The 22,152-nt window shown below is 39.1% G+C and overlaps 1 protein-coding gene across 1 annotated transcript in view; it reads left to right on the forward strand.

The window, feature by feature from the left end:
• Window positions 1-22,152, forward strand: part of STK32A (serine/threonine kinase 32A) — a 106,164-nt gene that overhangs the window by 72,281 nt on the left and 11,731 nt on the right. The window contains exons 8-10 of the mRNA XM_042447224.1: window positions 8,396-8,485; window positions 13,095-13,192; window positions 16,867-16,983. Coding sequence (XP_042303158.1) covers window positions 8,396-8,485; window positions 13,095-13,192; window positions 16,867-16,983 — 305 coding nt within the window. The remainder of the gene's footprint in view (window positions 1-8,395; window positions 8,486-13,094; window positions 13,193-16,866; window positions 16,984-22,152) is intronic.

Genomic DNA, 22,152 nt, shown 5'->3' on the forward strand with positions numbered 1-22,152 from the left:
GTTAGTCTGTTTCAGCATACAAAGGTATAAAAGAATCCTGTATAGCATGTTCACAACTAAGAAAAATAGATTTCTAGCACTCCTAGCATCTGCATCTCATGACATTGGACTGGAGTCCACAAAGGCTAATACTGGAATTGTCTTCTTTTTTTTTTCTCAGTAAGTCTTAAAGGTACAACAGGATTACTTTATATCCTTTACTTTCCTGTTTCTCAAAGATGACTTAAATAGTTACATTATAAAAACAGACAACCCCTAATCTGAATGATAGAACCCTGTGATACAAAACACATTCACTTTCTGCAAAAGATTGCAGAAGAAGTGTCCCTGTTGAGATGCAAATAGACTTTAATTTCCTGGACTTTGAAAATCTCCCTATTGCTGCATGGCCAGAAGCAGGAGGAGCCTGCCTGCAAAAGATATCCTCCCCATCATGACATCTTTACTAAGAACTGAAACAACATACAGGCGTCTGACTAATATCTTCAATTGTTTTTTCCCCCTCCTGTTTGGTTTGTAACACCTTGCCTTATGGAGCTTTGAAAGCTCGCAACAAGTATATTGTGCATTTTGGTTGGCCAATAAAGGTATCACTGATGGACATTCACTTCCTGTTCACCTTGTAGTCATCTCTACACCCACAATAGTATAAGGCACTAACATGTTGACACAGTGAGAGCCAACATGTAATATTCCTCTTCTAGTGATGCTGTTTATTGTTGTTGTGTGCCTTCAAGTCATTTCTGACTTATGATGACCCCAAGGTGAACCCATCATGGTGTTTAAGTTTCTTCAGAGGGGTTTGCCCCTTCACTAAAATAAACTGTTATGCCATGAATGGGATGAAGTTATTCCTTATTAAGTTACAGGTATAATACTGTCATGAAAGCCAGCATGTTGTCGTGGTTTATGCACTGGACTGGGACATTAGGAGACCAGAGTTTGAATCCCCATACAGCCATGGAAACCCACAGGTTGACCTCAGGCCAATCACACTCTTAGCCCCAGAGGAAGGCAAAGGCAAATCCCCTCTGAACAAATCCCATGATAGGTTCACCTTAGAGTTGCTTTAATTTGGAAATGCCTTGAAGGCACACAGCAACAGCAACAACAATAATGCTATCATACCATTATTATTGGGAAAATGGACATAATTAAATGTAACAAATCATACTTTCACCCTCTGGTCTGAACTCAAGAAACTATGGCTTATTCAAAACTGAAAGTAAAACTTTTACTGTGTGTTTTTCCAGCACAAATGAATGAAGAACAATAAAGGAGGAGTACAATTCAGTAGTATGGGCTGTGCACATCAAGGCCAGATCGGGGCCATGGTAGCCACACACTGTGGCCTCGATCTGGCCTCTGCGGGGCACAAAAAGGAGCTGCACCTTTACAGCAATCCGTCAGCGCTGTGTCATGTGGATGTAGCAGCAGAGCAGTGCCATGATGTTGCATGCTATGTGGAGTAGTGTGCGGTGTCATGCCATCCTGGGGCCAGAGACAAGGCATGCATCATGTGGATACCATGCCCTGACTCCACCCCCAAGCCGGCCTTTAAAGCCGGTCTGCACAGCCCTGTAGAGCCCATGGTTTGTATCCAGCAGGTTACAGATTTGATCTCTGGCCTTGCTAGTTAACAGAATCAGTTAGCAGATGATGGGAGAGGCCTCTTTGGACTCCTGGAGAGATGTTGCCACTGAGTGGACAATATAGATCCAGATGGACCAGTAGTCTGACCTGGTACAAATTCCTAGGAAACAAAAGGGGGATGTGATCAGTCCAGCTGGAGTATCTTGCTGAAGCAAAGCACATTTGTCTTTGGAGAGTGCCTGGATGGAAACCACCAGGGAATCCTCTGTGCATCATTGAATTCCATGATGGAAGAGGGGTGGGATAGAACTGTAACAAAATAAAATGGTTTAATGTCATGTCTGAACAAGGCTGCTATGTTTATTCTGCCACTAATAATCATGCTTTTCTCTTGGATAATTTTGTCATGGTGATGCATCTGAAGGATAACAAACAGCATTCACACTAATGAAGAGTTCAAAAGTAGGGAATCACGCTGATTGTTGGAGCATGTACAGTCAGTAGGACCCCATATCCTTGTCACCGGCATATTGATGTGGGGGACTTTGTTGAAAATAAGAACTGCTCCAATGGCTTTTCAATTTTAAATTTCTTTCAGATCTATTCTGATGACATTCAGAGATGTGGTATGTGTAGTGGCAATGGGATTTATTTGGTATTGTCTTTTTGATATATGTCCTTGAAATCAGTGTCCTCTTTCCTTTTTGCAATTTCTGTGTGTGTTTCCCCAACCGTAGCAGGAGAGGTGTGTGATTCCATTCATGCGTGCAAAGAGCCTTTTACCTAGAGTTCAATTTTGGTTTTGCTTTTTCCTTGAGCCATTGTTTTTGTAGCATCAGTATCTATATATAGACTGCTAAGACTGTGCTTATTTTCATTGGCTTTCTATCCTTGGGGACAGTATTTCAAACTCTAGTTCAATCTGTTGCCCTTTTGCTAGGTTTATGCCAAAGTGTCAGAAAATGTTAAGTCAGTGGTTAGGAAGCAGCCTTAAAATTCAACAACTGTATAGATTTGCGTGGTACAAGATGGTTTCACTTTTGCTTGGTAATGTTATCATTAAGTTTTGCAATATAAAATTATAAAAACTTAAACAGTTTCATGACTGTTGGCATCTACATACAGATATTGACATTACTAGAACAATTTCACAAATGTCTAAAAACACGCATATTTTCACCAAGGTCAAGTGATGACAATCAGATTTAGGTGACCGGTTATCTTTATGTTTAGCAAAATTTGTCTGAGATTGTAAACATCTGTACACGCACAGATTTAAGACATTAAGGTAGCATAACAGAAAGCCGAAAGTAATTGTTTTGATCAAGTTTAGTATTTTAAAACTAGGCTCACTCCTGACTCTTATCTTTGCTGAACCTTCATTTTCATCCAAAGGTATGATACGAATTTAGACAACTTCACAACATTTCTACAAAGGCCACAATAATTTTTGATGGAATTTGTGTGTACTTACTGTTTCTGGTTAGAAGGAAGGTTTTCTAGTGATAAACAGATAGGCCCACATTCTCATTAAATGCTAATGTATTATAAATCTTTGCCAGCATTTCTGTGCTGGGTTTCTGCTGTTCTCAGAGCTTGAAAACACCCCACAGCACATGGATAGTCAATGAAAAACTTCTTGCTGGAGGTCTATGATAACAGTCACTGTTCAGGGGCGAACAACCCACTGCCTTCAAGCTGGAATTGTTTATTAGGAGGTGTTCCCAAAGGAGGTACTCAATACCTGATTCCACAGTAACCAAAGGGGGATTTATGCAGGCATAACAGGAGGTTATGCCAGAGTATGCTTCCATCAATTTTCCAGCCATAGTGTACTCAGGAATGGGAATCCAGACTACAAAAGGGAAAAGATACAGCTTCTCTGTTTTATTGATTACAAGTATAACAGAAGTACAAAGCTACATAATAATGCATTTATTATATAATACATCTCAGTTGTCCACAAAGCTCTAACCATAACAGAAGATACTGAACAATGATGGTTCACTACCCTGATTCAACACTTTCAAGAAAGAAAGATGGCCAGACCTCCGGTTTTCAGGCAAAATAAGATCCTGAATTTCCCCCAGTCAGTTCAGGACAAGGTTTAAATAAAGGAACATGCAGATTGTCCCAGAATCAGATTGGTTAGCCCTTCTTTGAAAACCTAAAGTTTTTAATATAAAAACAGTTCTGTTAGGCAGATCTTATGCACTAAACAACCCTTTTGCCTCTGTGAATGTGTATATTGTCTTTAGGAGCTCCCCTAAGAGGGAGAAGATGTCTGATTATCTTAGCACAAGTTTGCCTCATTTTGCAAGTTGAAAATTAACATGCTTTTGTTTGGTGGCTGGTCACTGAGAGAGAAAAGCAGGATTGATATATAGCAGTCATGCATTCTAAAGGCACAGTAAGCCTGAAGAGAAAAAGAATGAGAGTCAAAATGGTGTGTGTGTGTGTGTCTGTGTCTGTGTCTGTGTCTTCAAGGCACCTACAGTATTTATTTATGATGACCCCATTAATTTCATAGCGTTTTCTTAGAGAAGGCATATGCAGAGGTTGTTGACATTGCCTTCTTCTGAAATATAGCCTACAACACCTGATGTTCCCTGGTGGTCTCCCATCCACATAATAACAAGACCTGACCTTGTTTAGTTTCCAAGATCATACAGTAGCTGATGCATTCAGAGTGTAGAATAGAAGTCTAGGTGAATCTATTAAAGTCTAACATAAAGCATAAACAATGGGGGATCCAACATATAGTACTGAACTTCTTTTTTATGTTACAGCATTTTGGTAATGATTTTATTCAATTTTTCAGTTCATATACAAACAAATTTAGCAGGAGCAGAAGTAAAAAGGGAAGGGCAGAAGAAAGGAAGAAAAAGAGGACTGCTGGGGTTGGGAAAGAGAGGGATGCATATGACATTAAGCAGAATTATGGAGTGCTGTCAAAAACCACAGATAGCTCGCCCATTTTATTTATACTAGACTTTACCATATTCACCATGAAGACACCAGATTCCATCTGATCTTGAAAGCTAATTACTATATGACTGTCAAAACCCCTGAAACACCCTCAGACTTCCAATAATTCAGGTTTATAGTTCAGTGTACCAGTTAGTTTTGCTTTTCAAGAAACTTGGGATTACATTTAAATAATTAAATTCTGACAAATGATTCATCCAGAACAGCACCGCCTCTCCCATTTGCAGATATTACAAAAGCCTGAATTAAATTATGGCATCCATAAGTCATTCTTTTATGAATGTGAGTTCCCGCAAGGAGATGAGAGCAATATAAAAGAAATGAAGAGTGATGCAGGCCTGGGCTTTCACTGCTTTTTCTTTAACCAAGGAATCATTCTTTGCTCAATCTGAAGAATCATTCTTGGCTCAGTCTTCCCTCCCTCCCCAGAATATATACTGGAGCATCAGCATATCCAGTTTTCTCAAAGCCGATAAGTCTGTACATGTTCTGCCTGTCAATACTGCCCCAATGCTGGGTCAAATGTTTTCTGGCATCATTTGTGTGAGTGACTTTGTAAGGCAACAGTCCTTCAAGCAGTTTTTCTCCTTTCCTGGAATTAAGCAAGATTGACAGCACAAATTACTAGCCAGTTTGGAGGCAAAAGACAGAGGCAGCACCACATGAGCAAATGTCCACCCATAAAAATGGTCTTGACCAGACTGCTTGGCAGAGGGCCAAGCAGATTTGTAATCATATGGCTGACACTGAGTGTGGACTGGAACTTAAGGCTGGAGCAGAGAGAATGGACTGAGAAGGAAATGAGAAAGCAGCCCATCCATATGCTAATAAACTTCTTCGTAAATACTGTCTCCCTGGTGCCTTTTGATACTACACAATTGATTCCTCATTAACTGCCATGGTTTTGTCATGTGGAAATCTGGGATCTGGAGTTCAGAGATGGTATTTGGAATTCTTAGTCAGAGAACTCTTGTCTTTCACCAAATTGCAAATCCCAGGATTCCATGGGATGCAGTTTGGCATGTGGAATCTTTGCATTACAATTATATAGTGTGAGAGAACCCCATGGCAGCCAGTTACGGTATATATATGTTTTCCGGTCCCTGCGATGATCTAGGGGCAAGATAGAAAATTATGTATTTGCAGAAAGTCCCTATCACACGCTCATACATTTTTTGTTACATTCTGCTTGAGGAATGAGGAAAGAGAAGGATGCAGCAAATAATTTAGCCTGTTGCATCTACAGTTCAAGATTCTTTCAGTTTACTTCATCTTACTATACAAGTAATGTGCCTTCTAGACTGCAGACTTTTGTATTCTTCAGGGATTTCAGAAGTTTAAATACAGAAGGGCTGAGAGGTAAATATGCCAGAATATCTTTAACAAGGGTTGAATAAACCACAGACGTACTGTATTAGAGTAAGAAGATGAGAGGGAAGTTTGACCAGTGTTGGTTCCAAAATCGATAGTGTAGTATTGCCGTTATTAGTCCTGCTGTAAAGGCACAGTTTCTGAGCAAAAGCTCAGGCAAAGATGATATTAAAAAGCATGCAAAGGAAGGGGGAAGTGATGGTTATGCACTCTACATTTTGTTCTGAGATAGTATAGGTGAAGGGTCTGTAGGCTGTCAATGCAGTGTCTTCACGCTGCCACAGCACCTCCAGACATGAGCTAACTGTGAGAAAAAGCAGCAAGAGAGAAGAAATAACATTTGGTTTCCCACTGGAAAATAGAAAGCACCTCCAATGGAATTTCAAACATGTCTTTCTACAAGGACCAGTGTAGGAAGAATAGAGTTCTCAGAAGACTCCATATTCTCAGTACTGGAAATAAATTTTGGAATTAGATCAGGCAAACAGTATCTGTAGGAGCAAAAGCGGATAGCTTTGCATTTGGTTGAAGGGAATAAACCCTCATAAAATCAAATCCCCACTTCTTCCATTGTAGAATTAAACTACTACAGAATTGTCTTTGGTATTCCTCAAATTGTACAAATGCAGAACCAGAATACTATTTCATGGTTTGAGAAACTTTGGTTATTAGATCATTACATCTGAACTCGCCTTCTGTTAATGCTCATGCGCCATTACTCCTTTTTCTGTATCATCTCAGTATTTTCTCCTTTGTTCTTTTTTGTATTTGATTTATTGTGTCAAGTGTTGTATTAGGAATTTTTCATAGACTCATAGAGTTGGACAGGGCTCTGTGGACCATCAGGTCTGACCCCTTGCTCAGTGTAGGATCTCCAGCTAATTGAATAATTGCCTGTTTCATTTTCTGATTTAGTCCTATATTGGTGTGGTCCTATACATTAATGGGGACCTCCCCTCACAGAAAAACTGGTTTAAACAAAAACAAAAAAAGAAAAAACAGTTTAACAACAACAACAACAATTTATATTAACCTGTTTGTTTAATAAAAACAACAAAACTATTCTCTCCCCACCCTAGTTTTATGCCAGTTCAATTGCTGTGCCCCGTGCCTCTGCCCCAAAAAGCCTGAGAAAAAGTTGTTTGGAAACTATGCTGAGAATGTTCTCCTGCTGCTGTCTCTACCTATCAGGTGGCCTGGAGTGAAGAAGTGACTATTTAAATTAGTTCATGTATGTAGTATGCATGTATTTTTGAGCTTTTTGAAGTGTAGCTACTATAGGAGTCCATGTGACCCAGCTTTGCTGAATGCACACATGAGACAGCACTGGTATTGCTCCTCCACTAGTACAACTATACATAGGAGTTTATCACACAGGGGCTAATTTCAGCAGTAAAGAGAGATTAAAGTGCATTTAAAGCATCCTAATAAAGTGAAAATGGCAAGTAATTGTGTGAATGACTATAACACGAAATTGCGCAAATAAAGCGATATCGGAAATGCATTGTCACTGAAATTCCAAAAGTAAAAGATATACATTGATGCTTCTTTGTGACCACTTTAATGGTGGGTTTTGTACAATGTTGTGTGAAATCGTTTTGTGTAATTACACAATTTTTCCAGGATATTTACAGGATAAACTCTTGATCTTCGTGTGATAAACTCCATAGTGGCATCCACATTTTGATAGCTGTATAAAGATGTATGTGCATGTGGCTCTTCCATGGTTTGGAGTGAGGGGGAAGGAGATTGATTGCAAAAGGATTTTTCCATGGGAGCTTCATATGCTCATGCCCTTTAATATGGAGAGAGAAACATGGGCAATGTGCCTGTTATTTTAACAGAACAAGGTGGCATTGACTGCTTCACGTGTATGTTTTCAACACATGAGATCTCTTCTGTGAAACATAGCTGATGAATTTTCCTGTGCGCCTTGGCAGCTGGTCATGCCAGAATACAAAATTGCTTAGGTTTTTCTGTGTGTTTTAAGTAGTTGTTTTTCCTACTGATATTGTTGTCTTCAGCCAGAGTTTTTGTTTTTGCTCTCCTGTTGGGAAATCACAATGTGTGTTTGCTTTCAGATACTGTAGCTGAAAATTTTATTTTGGGTTTCTGATCAGCAGTACTGTTGAGGTAATATTGACAGTGACACTCTTATTCCACCAATTGCCTAACCACTTTTGACATTTCCACTGGGACAGTTTGCAAGGCTATTTTTAAGGGAAGGTAATTGTTTGTGCACTGCATTGGGACCATTGTGTTATAAGAAAAATGTGATGAAAGTGATGGCAACTTTAAGCAACATGTTGAAAATGGTAAGCGTTCTTTATAAACCATGTTCTATCATAATTATATATGGTAAAATTAATTGCCTTAGATAGATAATTAGATAGAATTGAAGTGCAATGTTAATTTTCATATTGTTTCTATATCTCTCCCTTAGGACATGTGCACATCACAGACTTCAATATTGCTACCATGCTAAATAAAGACATGCAGGTTACCACCATTGCTGGCACAAAACCATATATGGGTGAGTAATAAAAAAAATTAAGTCTGGGTTACTTGAATGGCCGTGTTTTTTTTTTTAATATCTCCGTTCAAGGGCTGTTGTATGAACATTTTAATACACATTCTTGCCAGGGATGAAACCAATTTTAAGAGATAACAAAGCACATTCAGGTAACATTTCCCAGTGAATTTGGTCTTCTATGTGGAATTCATTGTTGACCATTGGCGCCCTCTTCAGTTGCTGCCTACAAGACAAGACTGCACAGTTTTTGTGTTGTGTCCCAATTGTTCCCTATCCTGAGCCCATGACTGTGAGAGTGATCTAGCATCCAGTTCCTATGCAGGCTCTTCCATATATTCTGCTTCATCTCCCCCCCTCCAGGAAATCGACTAATGAGTAAATTTAATCAATGGTTTTTTCCCTCCCTCTGTTTTGGGACCATGCACCCTCCATGTCTGCATGGTCAAACTGCCATGACATTTAACAGATCAGGGTGAACAAAATGATTTTATTCTGAGTAAAAAAAAATTAAATCAAGCTAAGAAAGCATCTTACATCTTGGTGCCTTCCTTTTGTCCAGCCTCTGTGTTACTTTTCATCAGACAGACACAGTAAAACCAGGATTCTCAAATATATTTGTTCTCCAAAGCTTCCAAACCCTATCATTTTTATGGAGCTTTATTTTCAAACACATTCTTTCAACATCAAATATAACTTTGGTCCAAAACACACTGCAGAAATAATCTCATTTGAGACTGCTTTAATTGCCCTAGCTCAGTACTAGGGAATTCTGGAAACTGCAGTTTTGTGAGACATTTAGTTTTCTCTGTCTGAGAGGTCTGGTGCCACAATAAACTCTAGTTCCCAGGATTCCCTAACACTGAGCCAGGGCAGTTAAAGTTGTCTCAAATAGGATTATTTCTGCAGTGTGTTTTAGACCTCTGTCCCCTATGTGGTTACATTAACCCTTTGTTAATAGAATGCAGCTTGGTTTGTAGCTACTAGATAATGTAATGTGGGCCACATTTGGAAAGATTGCCCCATATAGATGGCAGAGGAAGGGACCAGTGCTGGACTGAGCTGGATCAGACCTCTGAAATGTCATTTCAAACGCCTAAATCTAATACTGTATGTTATGCATCCTTTTGGAACCATTCCCCCTGCCTTCCCATTTCAAAGAGTGTTCATTGGCTTAAATTCAATTGTTGATCCCAACTAGACTAGAATCAATAAATCATCTACACAAGTGTTGTCTTATCATTCAGTAATTAATTCAGTGGATCTGCTCTAGTTGGGACTAGCAGTTGGATTTGGGCCACAGATTGCAATTTTCTCTTTAATATGGCTGCCAACAGTCCATGATGAAGAGAATCAACTGTGGGTTGTTGTTTTTTGCAGTAACTATATATATTACTGTATATTGTTCTATTACATTTGTGTTTATGTTGGAATAGAGCTTTTATTTAACAGGGTATGATCTTTGGTTTTGTGTTAGTTAGGCAGTGGTATGAACTTCTCACTCTCCCCTGCCTTTTGATAATATCAAATAATATTTGGGGAGGCTTGAATTTTGATAAGATGTTATTGTGTTATGATATGCATACTTGCTCAGTAAATACAAGCATTGTTTCTATAACTGAGAAAAATATGGGAGGTATTTCATGTTTGCATCTTCTTCTTCTTTTGATATTGATGAATTTGTGACTAAACTGCATAGGAACAGTTTGCCAACATGTGACCTGGAAATTGTGATGCATAAGTATAAAAGTCCTGTTAGCTATTGATAGGCTTTTCCTCCATGACTTTGTCCAAGATCTTGTGAGGAACTGGGAGCAGCATGTGTAAGATACTGTCTGCATGTCCTACCAAAAGTAACTAAGATTCAATTAATACTGAGGAGAAAGTGCCTTGTCCTCAAAACTGCATATTTTCCCTAAGTAATGGAAGAAGCTCTGAAAAGGGGAAGAAAAACCACATTGTTCAGACCAGAAGAAGGCAGTGAGAAGGTTCAGTTGTTGTTGCAACTGGATGAAGTAATGGGGAGGGTAGAGTACTCCCAGAACCTATGTGAGTGAGAAAGGCTGAGGCAATTTCTCTTGGTCCCTGTGATGAATCTTGTCTGAAGGTATTTAAGACCAAGAGAAGTCTGAGTAGACTCTGAATTATATGATACTACATCCCTTTTAAACCTGCTCATATTGGTGGCCATCACTACCGCCTGTGCCAACAAACAGCAGAGGTAGGTCCTTTTGCCCATCCTTAATCTCACACAGCTTCATTAGATGTTCCCACATTCCAATGTAGGTGAAGGCCAGTTTAAAAGTTGTTCTGCAGTCTGGTGCTGTTGTAGTTCATGCTGAGCAGATCTGTTTTGTACAATTCCAATGTTCCCCGGTGCTTAATAAATCTAAAGCCCTCCTCTCTACACAACTATTTTCACTATACATTGAGTTGCCTCACTTTTGTCTTGGTCTGTCTGGTGGTGTCCTCACTGATGGGAGAACCCAGCTCACCACTGGGGCTTCTGTGTCTGTGGGGAAGACAAGTTGTCCACATAACCAGCACCCACAATGAACCAATACCAGCAGCACTGTCCACACATTTCCCAGGAGACCTCTCCCTCTTTCTGCATAGCTAGTGGGGAAAACAGCCATCCTATTGAGCATTGGTGTGCTGCTCTGATGGTGTTGTGCTAATGTATGTTTGTGCGATCAAACTGCATGTCTGAAAAAGAAGTGGTGCTGGAGAAACTGCAAAAATGGGAAAGTGAAAGTGCTATGGCAGGGAGTTGAAGTTTTGGGCAGGAAGAGATCACCTGCCAACTGATACTCCTCCCTCCATCCCTGCATTGGTGCAAAGTTCGCATGTCCAGGGGATTCTCCAGTGTTTCTGACCTGATTAGGAGCAAAAGAGGATTCATTTTACTCCAGAGAATCACCATAGAGTGTGGATTGGGCCCATGTTCCACCCACTTTGGCCCCATGCGCAGTCTAGACAGGTCAGTGCTGGAATGGGGCAAGAATACTTTTTTTCTTCTGCATGGACATGGTCCCTGTTTGTGGAACAGAAAGTACTTGAAAGAAGGCTACCATGAAGATTATGGCTTTCAATACACTTGGCTTCCATGACCACATAATCGTGTTTATGTATGTCAATCTTGATAACACTGATAGTGATTCCAGCACTTTTAAAGTAGGCTTTCTAGATGATGCATGCCTTAGTGGGAACCAAAGCACTTTTCACTAGTTGAAAATAGGGACACCAATTTGAAATAGCCAGCTCATTATTTGCACTTCTTCCATGTACCAATTAAACATTAATTGAAGTCTTTTTTCCCTGCCTTCTATATGATATATTACTTGCTAGAGTCTCTGACCAAATCTTGCCAAGAAACCCTATGATAGGTTTGCCTTAGGGTCGATATATGTTAGAAACAACTTGAGAGCACACAGTAAAAACAGAGTCTCCCTTTCACCAGTTTCCAAAATAGCAACATTGCTATCAAAGCAGGACATTGGGACTAGAGTCCAGGATGCCAATCAGCAGAATGAGCAGGCCAGCCCCCCGCCAAAAAACAAAACAAAACACACATGCAGTAGGACTGATCTACTATATTTTAAAGAAGATGAAGCTATGCACATTTCCCACTCTTTCATAAGATGCTTTAGTGTGAGATTACCTAACTACACTACTCTGTGAGAGTAATTTCTGAGATATTATAATGGTAGCTTCTCTCTGGTAAATCTAAGGCTGTTTAATAGAATCCTTAATGTCACAATGCACCTGGTTGCAATTATAACATTGTGGTTGCAATGTTTAGCAACATGTACTGTCTGGACAGATTATTGTTGGGGATAAATAAAGGAAGCAATAAATTGGCATCCCATGCACACGTATATTTGCACTTCAGAATCAAGGTGCATTTATCTCTTGCTCAGTTATAACTCCTGGAGACCAATGGAAGGGGGGCTAGAAGCTGACAAAGTCTAGTTCCCTTCTTTGTGCACAACAACAAAAGTATTGAAATGCCACACCTGCATCTTTCTGAAAGGCAAAACTAGCACTGCTCCTGATAAATAGAGTGTTGTGACTTTTGTTGTAAGTAAACTGCAGATGAGAGCCCAAAGCTAGACATTGTGTCAGGGAATGGAAGCCAAAGGAACACATCAGGGTTGGGCAGACTGTGATTGTTGAGACCAAGCATAAAGCCTTTTATAGCCTTTCAGCTCAGGAAATCTTAATGGCCTGCCTTGGGCCAGTCCAGAGACTGAGAATATCTTGTGGCTGAGGGCATAGTTGAAGAAATATGTTGCTCTAGTAGTTGTTGAACTGCAACACTCATGATTCCTTACCAATGGTTATGCTGATTAGAGCTGATGGAATTGCAGGCTGTTAACATCAGGAGCGCCTCATGTTTCTTACCCTACCCCAGGAATATGTTCCAAACTTCAGTTCTGGAGCTTACCATGAGGGACAAATGCAGTCCCAATGACCCTTGATCTAAAGACCACATCCATTGTGTGCTTCACTTGTATAATGAAAGCTGATACTACATCATGGAAAGCACAGCCAGTTATCTTACTAGAAGATTTAAACCTAAACCAAACTACAATTTTCTCTTGTTTTTCAGCACCTGAGATGTTCAGTTCTACAAAACCTATTGGCTATTCCTATGCTGTTGACTGGTGGTCACTAGGCATTACAGCCTATGAACTTCTCAGAGGCCGGGTACTGTACAGTTAACCTACCTATGTTATTGATCTTTCCATCCATTAATCCTCTATTTCCAGTAACCTAGAAATCGTTTCTCCTCAGATCTGCATCCATTTATGATGGACTCATTAAAATTCCCAAGAGAGAATCATTTCAATCTAAAAAGCAAATTGTCTTACTGATTAATGTGAATATCTATCACAGAAGTTGTTGTAAATTTATCAGAAGTTTAGAAAGCACATGGTAGAAAACTCATTTATGTTTTGTAACTGCAGAACAATCCTGCGGTTCAAGGAAGAAAAGTCCTGCTGTGTGTGAATTAGCAATCCACTTCATTTCATGTTCCAGCATGCCTTCTTGGCGAATTGGATTGGAACATGTTTGCAAAGTTTGTTGTGTGTTGTCTTGAGGACTTTTAAGTTCAATCAAATAAAAAGGCAAAAAGAGAACCTCATGGCAATGAAACATCCCAAATAGTGTTACTTTATATGTTGAAGACCAATGTGTCACATTGTTAATATCTAACTCTAGAATATTTAGGTCAATTGTGTGATGATCGGTGTGCGCAGTAGCGTTCACAGGCTGCATTGTAGATCACCCACTGGCACAACATATACAATGGTTTCAGGTTATTGCCCTGTTTGGCTAGGTCAGTGGTCCCCAAACTGTGCCCTTTGAGAGATTTTGGACTTCACCTCCCAGAATCTCAGACTAAATGCCAACATGGCCGAGGCTTCTGGGAGCTGAAGTCCAAAATGTCTCAAAGGGCACAGATTGAGGATCACTGGGTTAGATGATCACCTTTGAAGATATTACTAGCTCCACATGAACTTAAATCGCTGCACATATATTTTGCTGTCCATTATTATGACTCAAAAGGGCTGGGGCACTTTTGTATTCAGCTATTTTCTTCTCCCTCTGTGTTTCCTATCACTAAACAACCATGTGATAAGCTTATTAGCTAAATGAAAGGGCTGGAAAGTGAAGAGTCTTGAAACTGTACTCCAGCAACATTTTGTTGTATAAACTTCTTGATAATCTGTTATTGTTTTTGTTGTTAATTGCCTTTGAGTTGACCTTGACTCATGGCAACCCCATGGATGAGGTATCTCCAAGACCCTATCCTCCACTGCCCTATTCAGGTCCTGCAGACTCAAGCCCATGACTTCCCTGACTAAGCCTAGCCATTTGGCATGTGGTCTTCCTTCCTTTCTACTAGCTTCTGGGTCCCTTTCTGGGAAAATGGCAGCATAAAAGTTAAATAAATAAATAAATTCTACCTTCCCTAACATTATTGTCTTTTCTAATGAGTCATTCCTTCCCATGATGTGGCCAAAGTATGGCAGCCTCAGTTTTGTTATCCTAGCTTCCAGGGAGAGCTCAGGCTTAATCTGTTATAGGACCCATTTGTTTGTCTTTTTGGCTGTCCATGGTATCCTCAGCACTCTCCTCCAACAGTGCATCCCAAATGAGTTGATTTTCTTTCTGTCTGCCTTCTTCACTGCCCTGCTCTCACATCAGTACACGGTAATGGGGAATACAGTGACATGGATGATTCTAACCTTAGTGTTCAATTGTATATCTTTGCACGTTAGGATCTTATCTAGTTCTTTCATAGCTGCTCTTCCCATTCCTAGTCTTCTCATTTCTTGATTGTACTCTCTGTTCTGATCAACATTTGATCAGGTGGGTGGATTTTTAAAAAAACTATTTCCATTTCTTCATTGTCTAGGTTGAATTTATATAGATCCTCTATGATCATTATTTTTATTTTCTTTATGCTTAGCAGTAAGCCTGCCTTTGCCCTTTGTTCTTTAACTTTCCTTAGTAATTGTTCCAAGTCAAGGATATTTTCTGCTAGTATTATCATCATCATTATTAGAAGTAGTATTAGTATTAGCTAGTATTACTACTATGATAGTCAGTATGGGGTTTCAAGGTTTGGAGATAAAAAGAAAATCTAAAAGTTTCTTAGCTTCTTAGTATACCTGAATGATTCATCTTTGGTTCCTGTAGAATCTTCATGCAGAAATAAATCTTGGGAGCAGAGGTTGTTTATCATTTTGAAATGTTAATATGTCTAAATCTTAAATTGCTGACACTCTTTCTTTCTATCTTCTTACTACACATTAATATGTATTCTAATGACAGCCAACTAATTGCTAAATGCACTTCAAAGTCAAGTCCAAAGGCAGTTGTTCCATACAGTAAAGCTGTAGTGCCCATTTCCACCCCACATCCTTAGAGCTTGGCCTATAGTCTACTACACAAGAAGCAGACTATTGGGAGAGAGAGAGAGAGAGAGACTGGAATTCAGGTTGGACTCTGTGTTGTACCCAGAATCATGGGTCCTCTTTTTCTCTCCCAGCAGTGATACACATACATGGTGGCCTGTGGCCTAAGTTAAGTTCCCTTGACCTCAAGGTACTGCTTGAAATTGTACTTCAGAATTTAACTTTCTCTTCCAAAGGCTAGTGAGTCAGACACAATATGGCAGTGCTGCTGTAATTTAATTGGATCTTTTTGCTGAGAGACTTCAATATGCTTTTATGCATTATTAAGTGACATTTCAAGGAAAGTGGTAGTGGAGAATCTATTCTTCTCTTCTCCTTATTCTGTCAGCTGAATGGACTCTTTCACACTATGCAATTATAACACTTTGTTGTCACTTTGACAACTGTGACTCCATCCTCTGGAATCCTGGGATTTGTAATTTCATGGAGTACTTAAAATTCTTTGTAGGAAAGCTTTACTAATGCACCAAACTATCAGATGGGAATTTTCTTTCTGCTAATTCACAAAAACTGTAGAGTTGCCCTTTTACATCTCATGTGACCTTGAATTTTTGAAGTTGGTTTTTAAGGATCTGTATTTTAGCTTGTTTTTGTTTGAATTTGTTATTGTTTTCTGCCTTTTTTTGGTAAGAAATAAAGCTATTAACAACAACAACAGCAACAAAAACTGTAGAATTTTTAGAGATTATTGACCTTTCAGGACTTATTCAGTGCAAAATTTGTATGTGGGGGGGTTGCACATAAAAACATTTTCTTTGCAGAAAAGAGTATTTTTGTTACAGAAAATATTTCTGTGCAGAAATATTATTTTATATGCAGAAAATCTTGTTTTCTTTGCAGAAAAGTAGTTAGGTACTTATGCTTGCACAAAATTTGCAGGTTTTTTGTGCAGAAAAAACATTTAAAAATCCATGTGTGAATTTTGTACAAAATAAATTCTGAACTGCAGAGATGCTCATCGGTCAAGGATTCCCTTCATCATGATTCCCTGTCAGTCAAGAAACACATTTTCAGTTTCTATCGCTAAGACATGCATGTGCTTACACAGCACTAAATTGATTTGTTATGAATGTGGGTTTCAGTTTGATGGCAATGTAAACTTGATTTCTACACCTTATATTTTGCTAGCTAAAGCAGCTTTGCTCTTGTTGCCATTGTTGTTGCATTTATTTCAATTAAATTAGGCTTCTCTGTTCAGTGCTTCAGTTGACAATAGCGGTGTCTAGAAATGGTGAGGGTGGGAGGTCTGCAGAAAATAGCACAGTCAGTATATTCAGAGAGTTAGTCTTCAAAGAAAATGTTCAGATGAAATTATTTGGCTTGTTGCTGGATGAGGGATTTATTCCAAAATTGTATATTTGTTTTCCTTCTTCTCCTCGTCCTCCCACTTCTCAGAGGCCGTATCATATCCGATCTAGTACAGCTGCAAATGAAATAGCGCATGTGTACAAGACAGCGACAGTAATGTATCCTGCTGCTTGGTCAAAGGATATGGTGTCATTAATTAAAAAGGTGAGTGTGGTTTAGAGACCAGTTAATACACACACAAACAAAAAGAGAAGGATGTTTGTTTAAAAGACTGGGTAGGCATACACTATAGCCAGGACCAGGAGATGTGTGACTGCCACCAAAAACAGAAGCTCTGTGTTTCATCTTCCTTTCTCCTCAGGAACACAAACACACTTGCTCTATAAACATACGTATGACATGATTATACATTGTGATTATGTTTATATTATTGACTCAACCCTTTTGAAGAGAGAAAATGTACAGTGAAATTACATCATGATCGATTGATGACCTGATTAAATAACATGAGTACAAATCTTTTCAATGAATTGAAAAATGATAGTGCATGCTGTAAAGATTTTAGTTAACTAAAATCCACTCATTCGCTTTAAAAACAAAATAGGAGCCTACTTCCAAGGTCTCCATAGTTTTCATGCCAAGTTTCTAATGCCTAAATTTCAGTCTTGGAGCTGTGTTGGCAGTGGATACACAGACACACATTCTCTGTTATTATCAATGTTTTAAGTCTTGCCATTTAATAGGATTACAAAGAGAAGAAGAGGAGATACAGGACTCCTAATTTCAGCGGTAATCATTTGTCTTCTGTAATGTCTAGTTCTATCCTCAAATCAGTCAGCCACCCTACAATGTGAGCAAGTCTGCCCTGTGGCAAAGTGTCAGTCAAGCTTCTACAGATGTTCTTTTCACATCATTTATTCATAACAGCTGTTCACATATTTTCAGATGGTGGTACTCTGGTACTTTGCCAGCATAGCTCCTTTCACCAGCATATGACTTCACAGATAACATGCCAACAGTCAGTCCTTATCAGAGAGAGGAGATAGGAATGGGATGAGTTCTTGGAGGCTTTATTGATTTCACCCAGATTGTCAGTTGTTCTCTGTGCAGGGCTTGTAGTGGTACAGCCCTCTCCCTCATGTCTTCCTGCCACAAAAGAGTTTGGAAAACCATACAGCTATGCTTTTAAAAAAATCTCTGTGAATCCATCCAATCTGGTATGAAAGGGGGGTAAATAACACTGAGAAATTCAGTAAGCCATGTACTGTGGAAAATATTTTGTAATATGAAATAGAGTTCAGGCTTTTTATAACAGATATAATGATAATTTTGTCCCAGTTCCAAGACTGATGGATAAAGCAAGGCTCTTTAATATTAGTGTATGAAATATTGTTACATTATTTGCCCCACTTAATTCACTTCCAATTAACCTTCGAGTAATATACTTGGATATTTTGTCTGGATTGCATCTGAGAAGCTGTACTGATTATTTGTTTTGGGAAAGGTAAAGGTAGTCACTTGACATGAATGTCTAGTCATAACCAATTGTAGGGGGTGGTGCTTATCTCCATTTCTTAGCCGAAGAGCCAGCATTGTCCAAGGACTACTCTGGTGGTCGTGCGGCCAACATGTCTGCACCAAATGCTGTTACCTTCCCACTGATAAGTGTACCTATCTATCTACTTGCATCTGCATGTTTTCAAACTGCTAGGACTAGTTATAGGAGCTCACCCCATCATGCAGCACTTGGGCCTTGAATTGCCAACCTTCCGATCATCAAAACTGGCATCTTAACCACATCTTAACCACTCATAAAGACATAGGACAAGCTCCTCTTAAGTGACAGCATATCATAAAGCCTTTGTCCTGTTTCTCCCCAGACATCAGATTGGATTCCCTTTTGTCCGAGCTTCATGAGGAAAACAGCTAAGGACCAGGGAGTAGAAGAGTTTACAGTTGTTGGTTCACCAGTAGCCCTAAGGTTTAATAAATTTTTCCTGATTTATTTAGAGAAGGATAAAGTAACATTCTTCAGATACTTGCAAAACTGGTTGAGATAACCCTGAGAAGTAAACTGTGAAGTTTATCATTAAAAAAACACCTTTTCCCGTTTCTAACTATCTCTAATTCAGAGAAACTGAGATGCATAGTTTGCTGGGATTTCCCTTCTGGCCTGTTTGCAACCTCACTTGGGCACACTTTCACATCTAATCAATGGGCAGGGGACTCCTAGGTATCCTTAAGCTACAGTTGGTGCTGTTGGGAAAAAGGAAGACCCATTTTCTTCTGGGACCACTAGCAAGTACAAGGCCACGAGAACTTACCCTGAGGTCTTTAGCTGAGTCTGTGTGTGAGAGAGTCATCAAGCAATGAGGTACTGGATACCCTCTTCCCCAGTAACCAGAAAAGTACTTATGCTTATTTTAATGGGAAGTTAATGCCAATGTACAACACCAATGGAATTCCAGCCTTTCAGGGTAATCATATGGTCTCCAGAGTTTTGAGGTGCCATAGGTAAGATTGGATCTATCTTCACTGCCTCCAAGGTTCGTAATTCAGCTCTTTACGCTCATGGCAATCTCCACAGCCTTCACCATTCCAGTATTAGAGCACAGGCAATGATTTTCACAGTGTGATCAAATAATTTCTCACAAAATGACTGGAATGGTGAACAATTACCACATTGTTAGCCTAGACACATCAGGTGGTGTTTAAAGTAACCCCCAAATCACTGCCATTTTTATGTGGCTCAGAAGCTCAACAGAACTGTTTAATCTGTTTTAAAACTGAATAATTTGAAACCGGCCAGAATAAATAATACATACATACATACATATATCCTTTGTACAGTAGTTCTATATATCATTTTAACTGTTTTTAAAAAACAGTATGGCATTCTGGAAAGCCGACAGCTCTCTTTGCTTCTTCTTGAATTAATGATGATACCTGTCATCACCATCATTTAATTTCCACTTTGCCTTCTTTGTATCTGTTTTAGCAGCTGTATCTATTATAGATGGGACCAACTGGAGTTGTCAATTTTTGTCCTGGCTCTTAGGGCTCTACTGAATTTCATCAGAATTTGTAGGAGGACAAGTGGGGAACAGTTCTACATGTGAAGTAAAAATGCATCTTTCTGTCTCTTTGCCAGTATGCAATGGCTACATATTGTTAGTGTAGGACAATATGGTGTGGGTGGGAATAGAAATTAATAGTGTAGTCTTATGCCAGGTCTTTTCAGAAGTAAGCTGTGAAGGTTGTGAAGGTTAAAGGCATTTATTTCCAGGTAAGTGTATATACAATTGTATTCTGTACATGTATTTTTACAACTGTAGGTTTTCTAGGAGATTTGGAGGAAAACTAAGTAGAATGTGGGAAATTCCATACCAGATCCCATTTGTCAGGAATATTTTAGGAACTTACATAATTATAGGCTTATGCCAACCTGGCATGTGTTGTCCACACACAGAAACAGGCTTCCACATTCTTGACAGATGTGGGTGTCCGTTTAGATCCACAACACAGTGTGCACACTGGCCACATTGAACTGATGGAATGCATCATTTTATGCAAGTGGGCGCGAAACCACCTACTGCATATGAGTAGCTGTAGCCAATTACAATGGGATCCATAGAAAAGCTTAGTAGTGAGTACCAATACATTGTGCTTCATGTCAGTAGTGTGTCTACATGCTATTCATATCTTTGCATGTGTATCTTTGGGAATCTCAAACATATGCCACTTGTACTATATTTGTAGCTTTTAATCTCAAAGCTGTGCTCAATGTATTCTGTTCAGTTTGAGAATATGAACTTCTCTTTTTAGGTAGCAACCCCATGCTGGGTAAGGATTCTTTAAGCAAAGTAGCACTAGTGCTGAATTTTGTCCATGGTTAAGCAACAACAAGAAACATTAATTTAAAAATCTATCATCAATCTCTCTTGCTTATTTTTTTTTAAAAAACCCAAAGCATAGAGTTTCAGAAGCCTTGCATGCCCTCCGAAAATTATAAGTGACTATCTCTTTATAATGAGGACTGTGCTTGTGGGTTTGTATTGGGGTATTGTGCTTTTGGATAGACAGCAGGATTTCCCTACTTGCATCATTATTTTTACTTATCTAGGTTTTATTTCTTTAGCAAAATAATGTATTTGTATTCATGCATTGCACCAATCATTTTAAGATGTTTTGCTGATTCATATGAAATATCTGAACAACAAAAACATTAGAAACCATATGGATGGCAGATGCCTGTGGCATCCAAACTCTCAAATAAGCAGAATGAGACTGCTTCAAGTGGGAGTTTGTTTGACTTATATAGATAGTGATGCAGTAAACAATAAACCATTTCTGCAAAATCTCTTTGCGAAGAAGAGAAGAATATGTCACAACAGGGCACTTGGAACAACTTGTTTAAACACAGTAACCACCTGTAGGATACTTGGCTCAAGTTACAGTAAGAGAGTTCAGTAAAAGACGGCCAAATGAGCCTACTTTCCTATTTTCAGCCAACTAAGCATCTAATTAGAAAGGTTCTTAGCAGTGTAGAGAACCTGGCTCTGTGGTCATTTGTGGATAATGTGATGTATGAGAATGAGGGAAAAGACTGAACATTTTTCTGAAGTGGCACTGATTTCCATCCAGTACAAATTAAAATGTTTGCCTTGTGGAAGAAAACTCATGACCTTTAACTGTACCTGCATTGCTTTGTAAAGCCAAGCTTTATGGGAGGGTAGAACATTGAGGTATTTTTCATTGTCAAAAGCTGGCATCTAAAAGTTTCTTGAGAGAGTAGCCCTATTTCAGGTGTCATTAAAGTCTGTATGTGGAAAGGAGATGGGGAGCTGTTTTCCAGCCCTGTCTACTAACCTCCATGGAGTGCAATCAAAGATCTGAAGCAAAAATATAACCCCATTCAAGTGAATATGTTTACAATTTGCTCCAGACATTTTGCACAGGAAATAATAATACAGTACTTATAGTAATTTTTATCAAGCAAAAGACTCTGTAGTCTATCACTTTGCCTCAAAATAACCCCTAGAAGAAGTCTCTTATTCCTGTTTGTCAGACAAATTTTGAAATGAAGCATAAGACAGTATAACTTTGCCCAGGGCTATTCAGTGAGTCCATGGATGAAGAATCCACATTTTCCCAAGTTCAAAGCCACAGTGCTTTGTCCACTGAAGCATTTTGGCTTTCGTGACTATTGAATATCTTAACTGCTTACCTTATAGCATTGTTATAACTGTTTTCTACTCAGTAACAGAAAATGTAGGGTAGTTGAAGAAATTAGCATAAGATCAACAGTCAATAATGAAAAATTTGTACAGTAGCCATTCTGATCAAGTCTTACCTTGAGAGATTTTGTGGCTG

Source organism: Sceloporus undulatus, chromosome 2, assembly GCF_019175285.1.
Source record: "Sceloporus undulatus isolate JIND9_A2432 ecotype Alabama chromosome 2, SceUnd_v1.1, whole genome shotgun sequence".
NCBI classification, from domain to species: Eukaryota; Metazoa; Chordata; class Lepidosauria; order Squamata; family Phrynosomatidae; genus Sceloporus; species Sceloporus undulatus.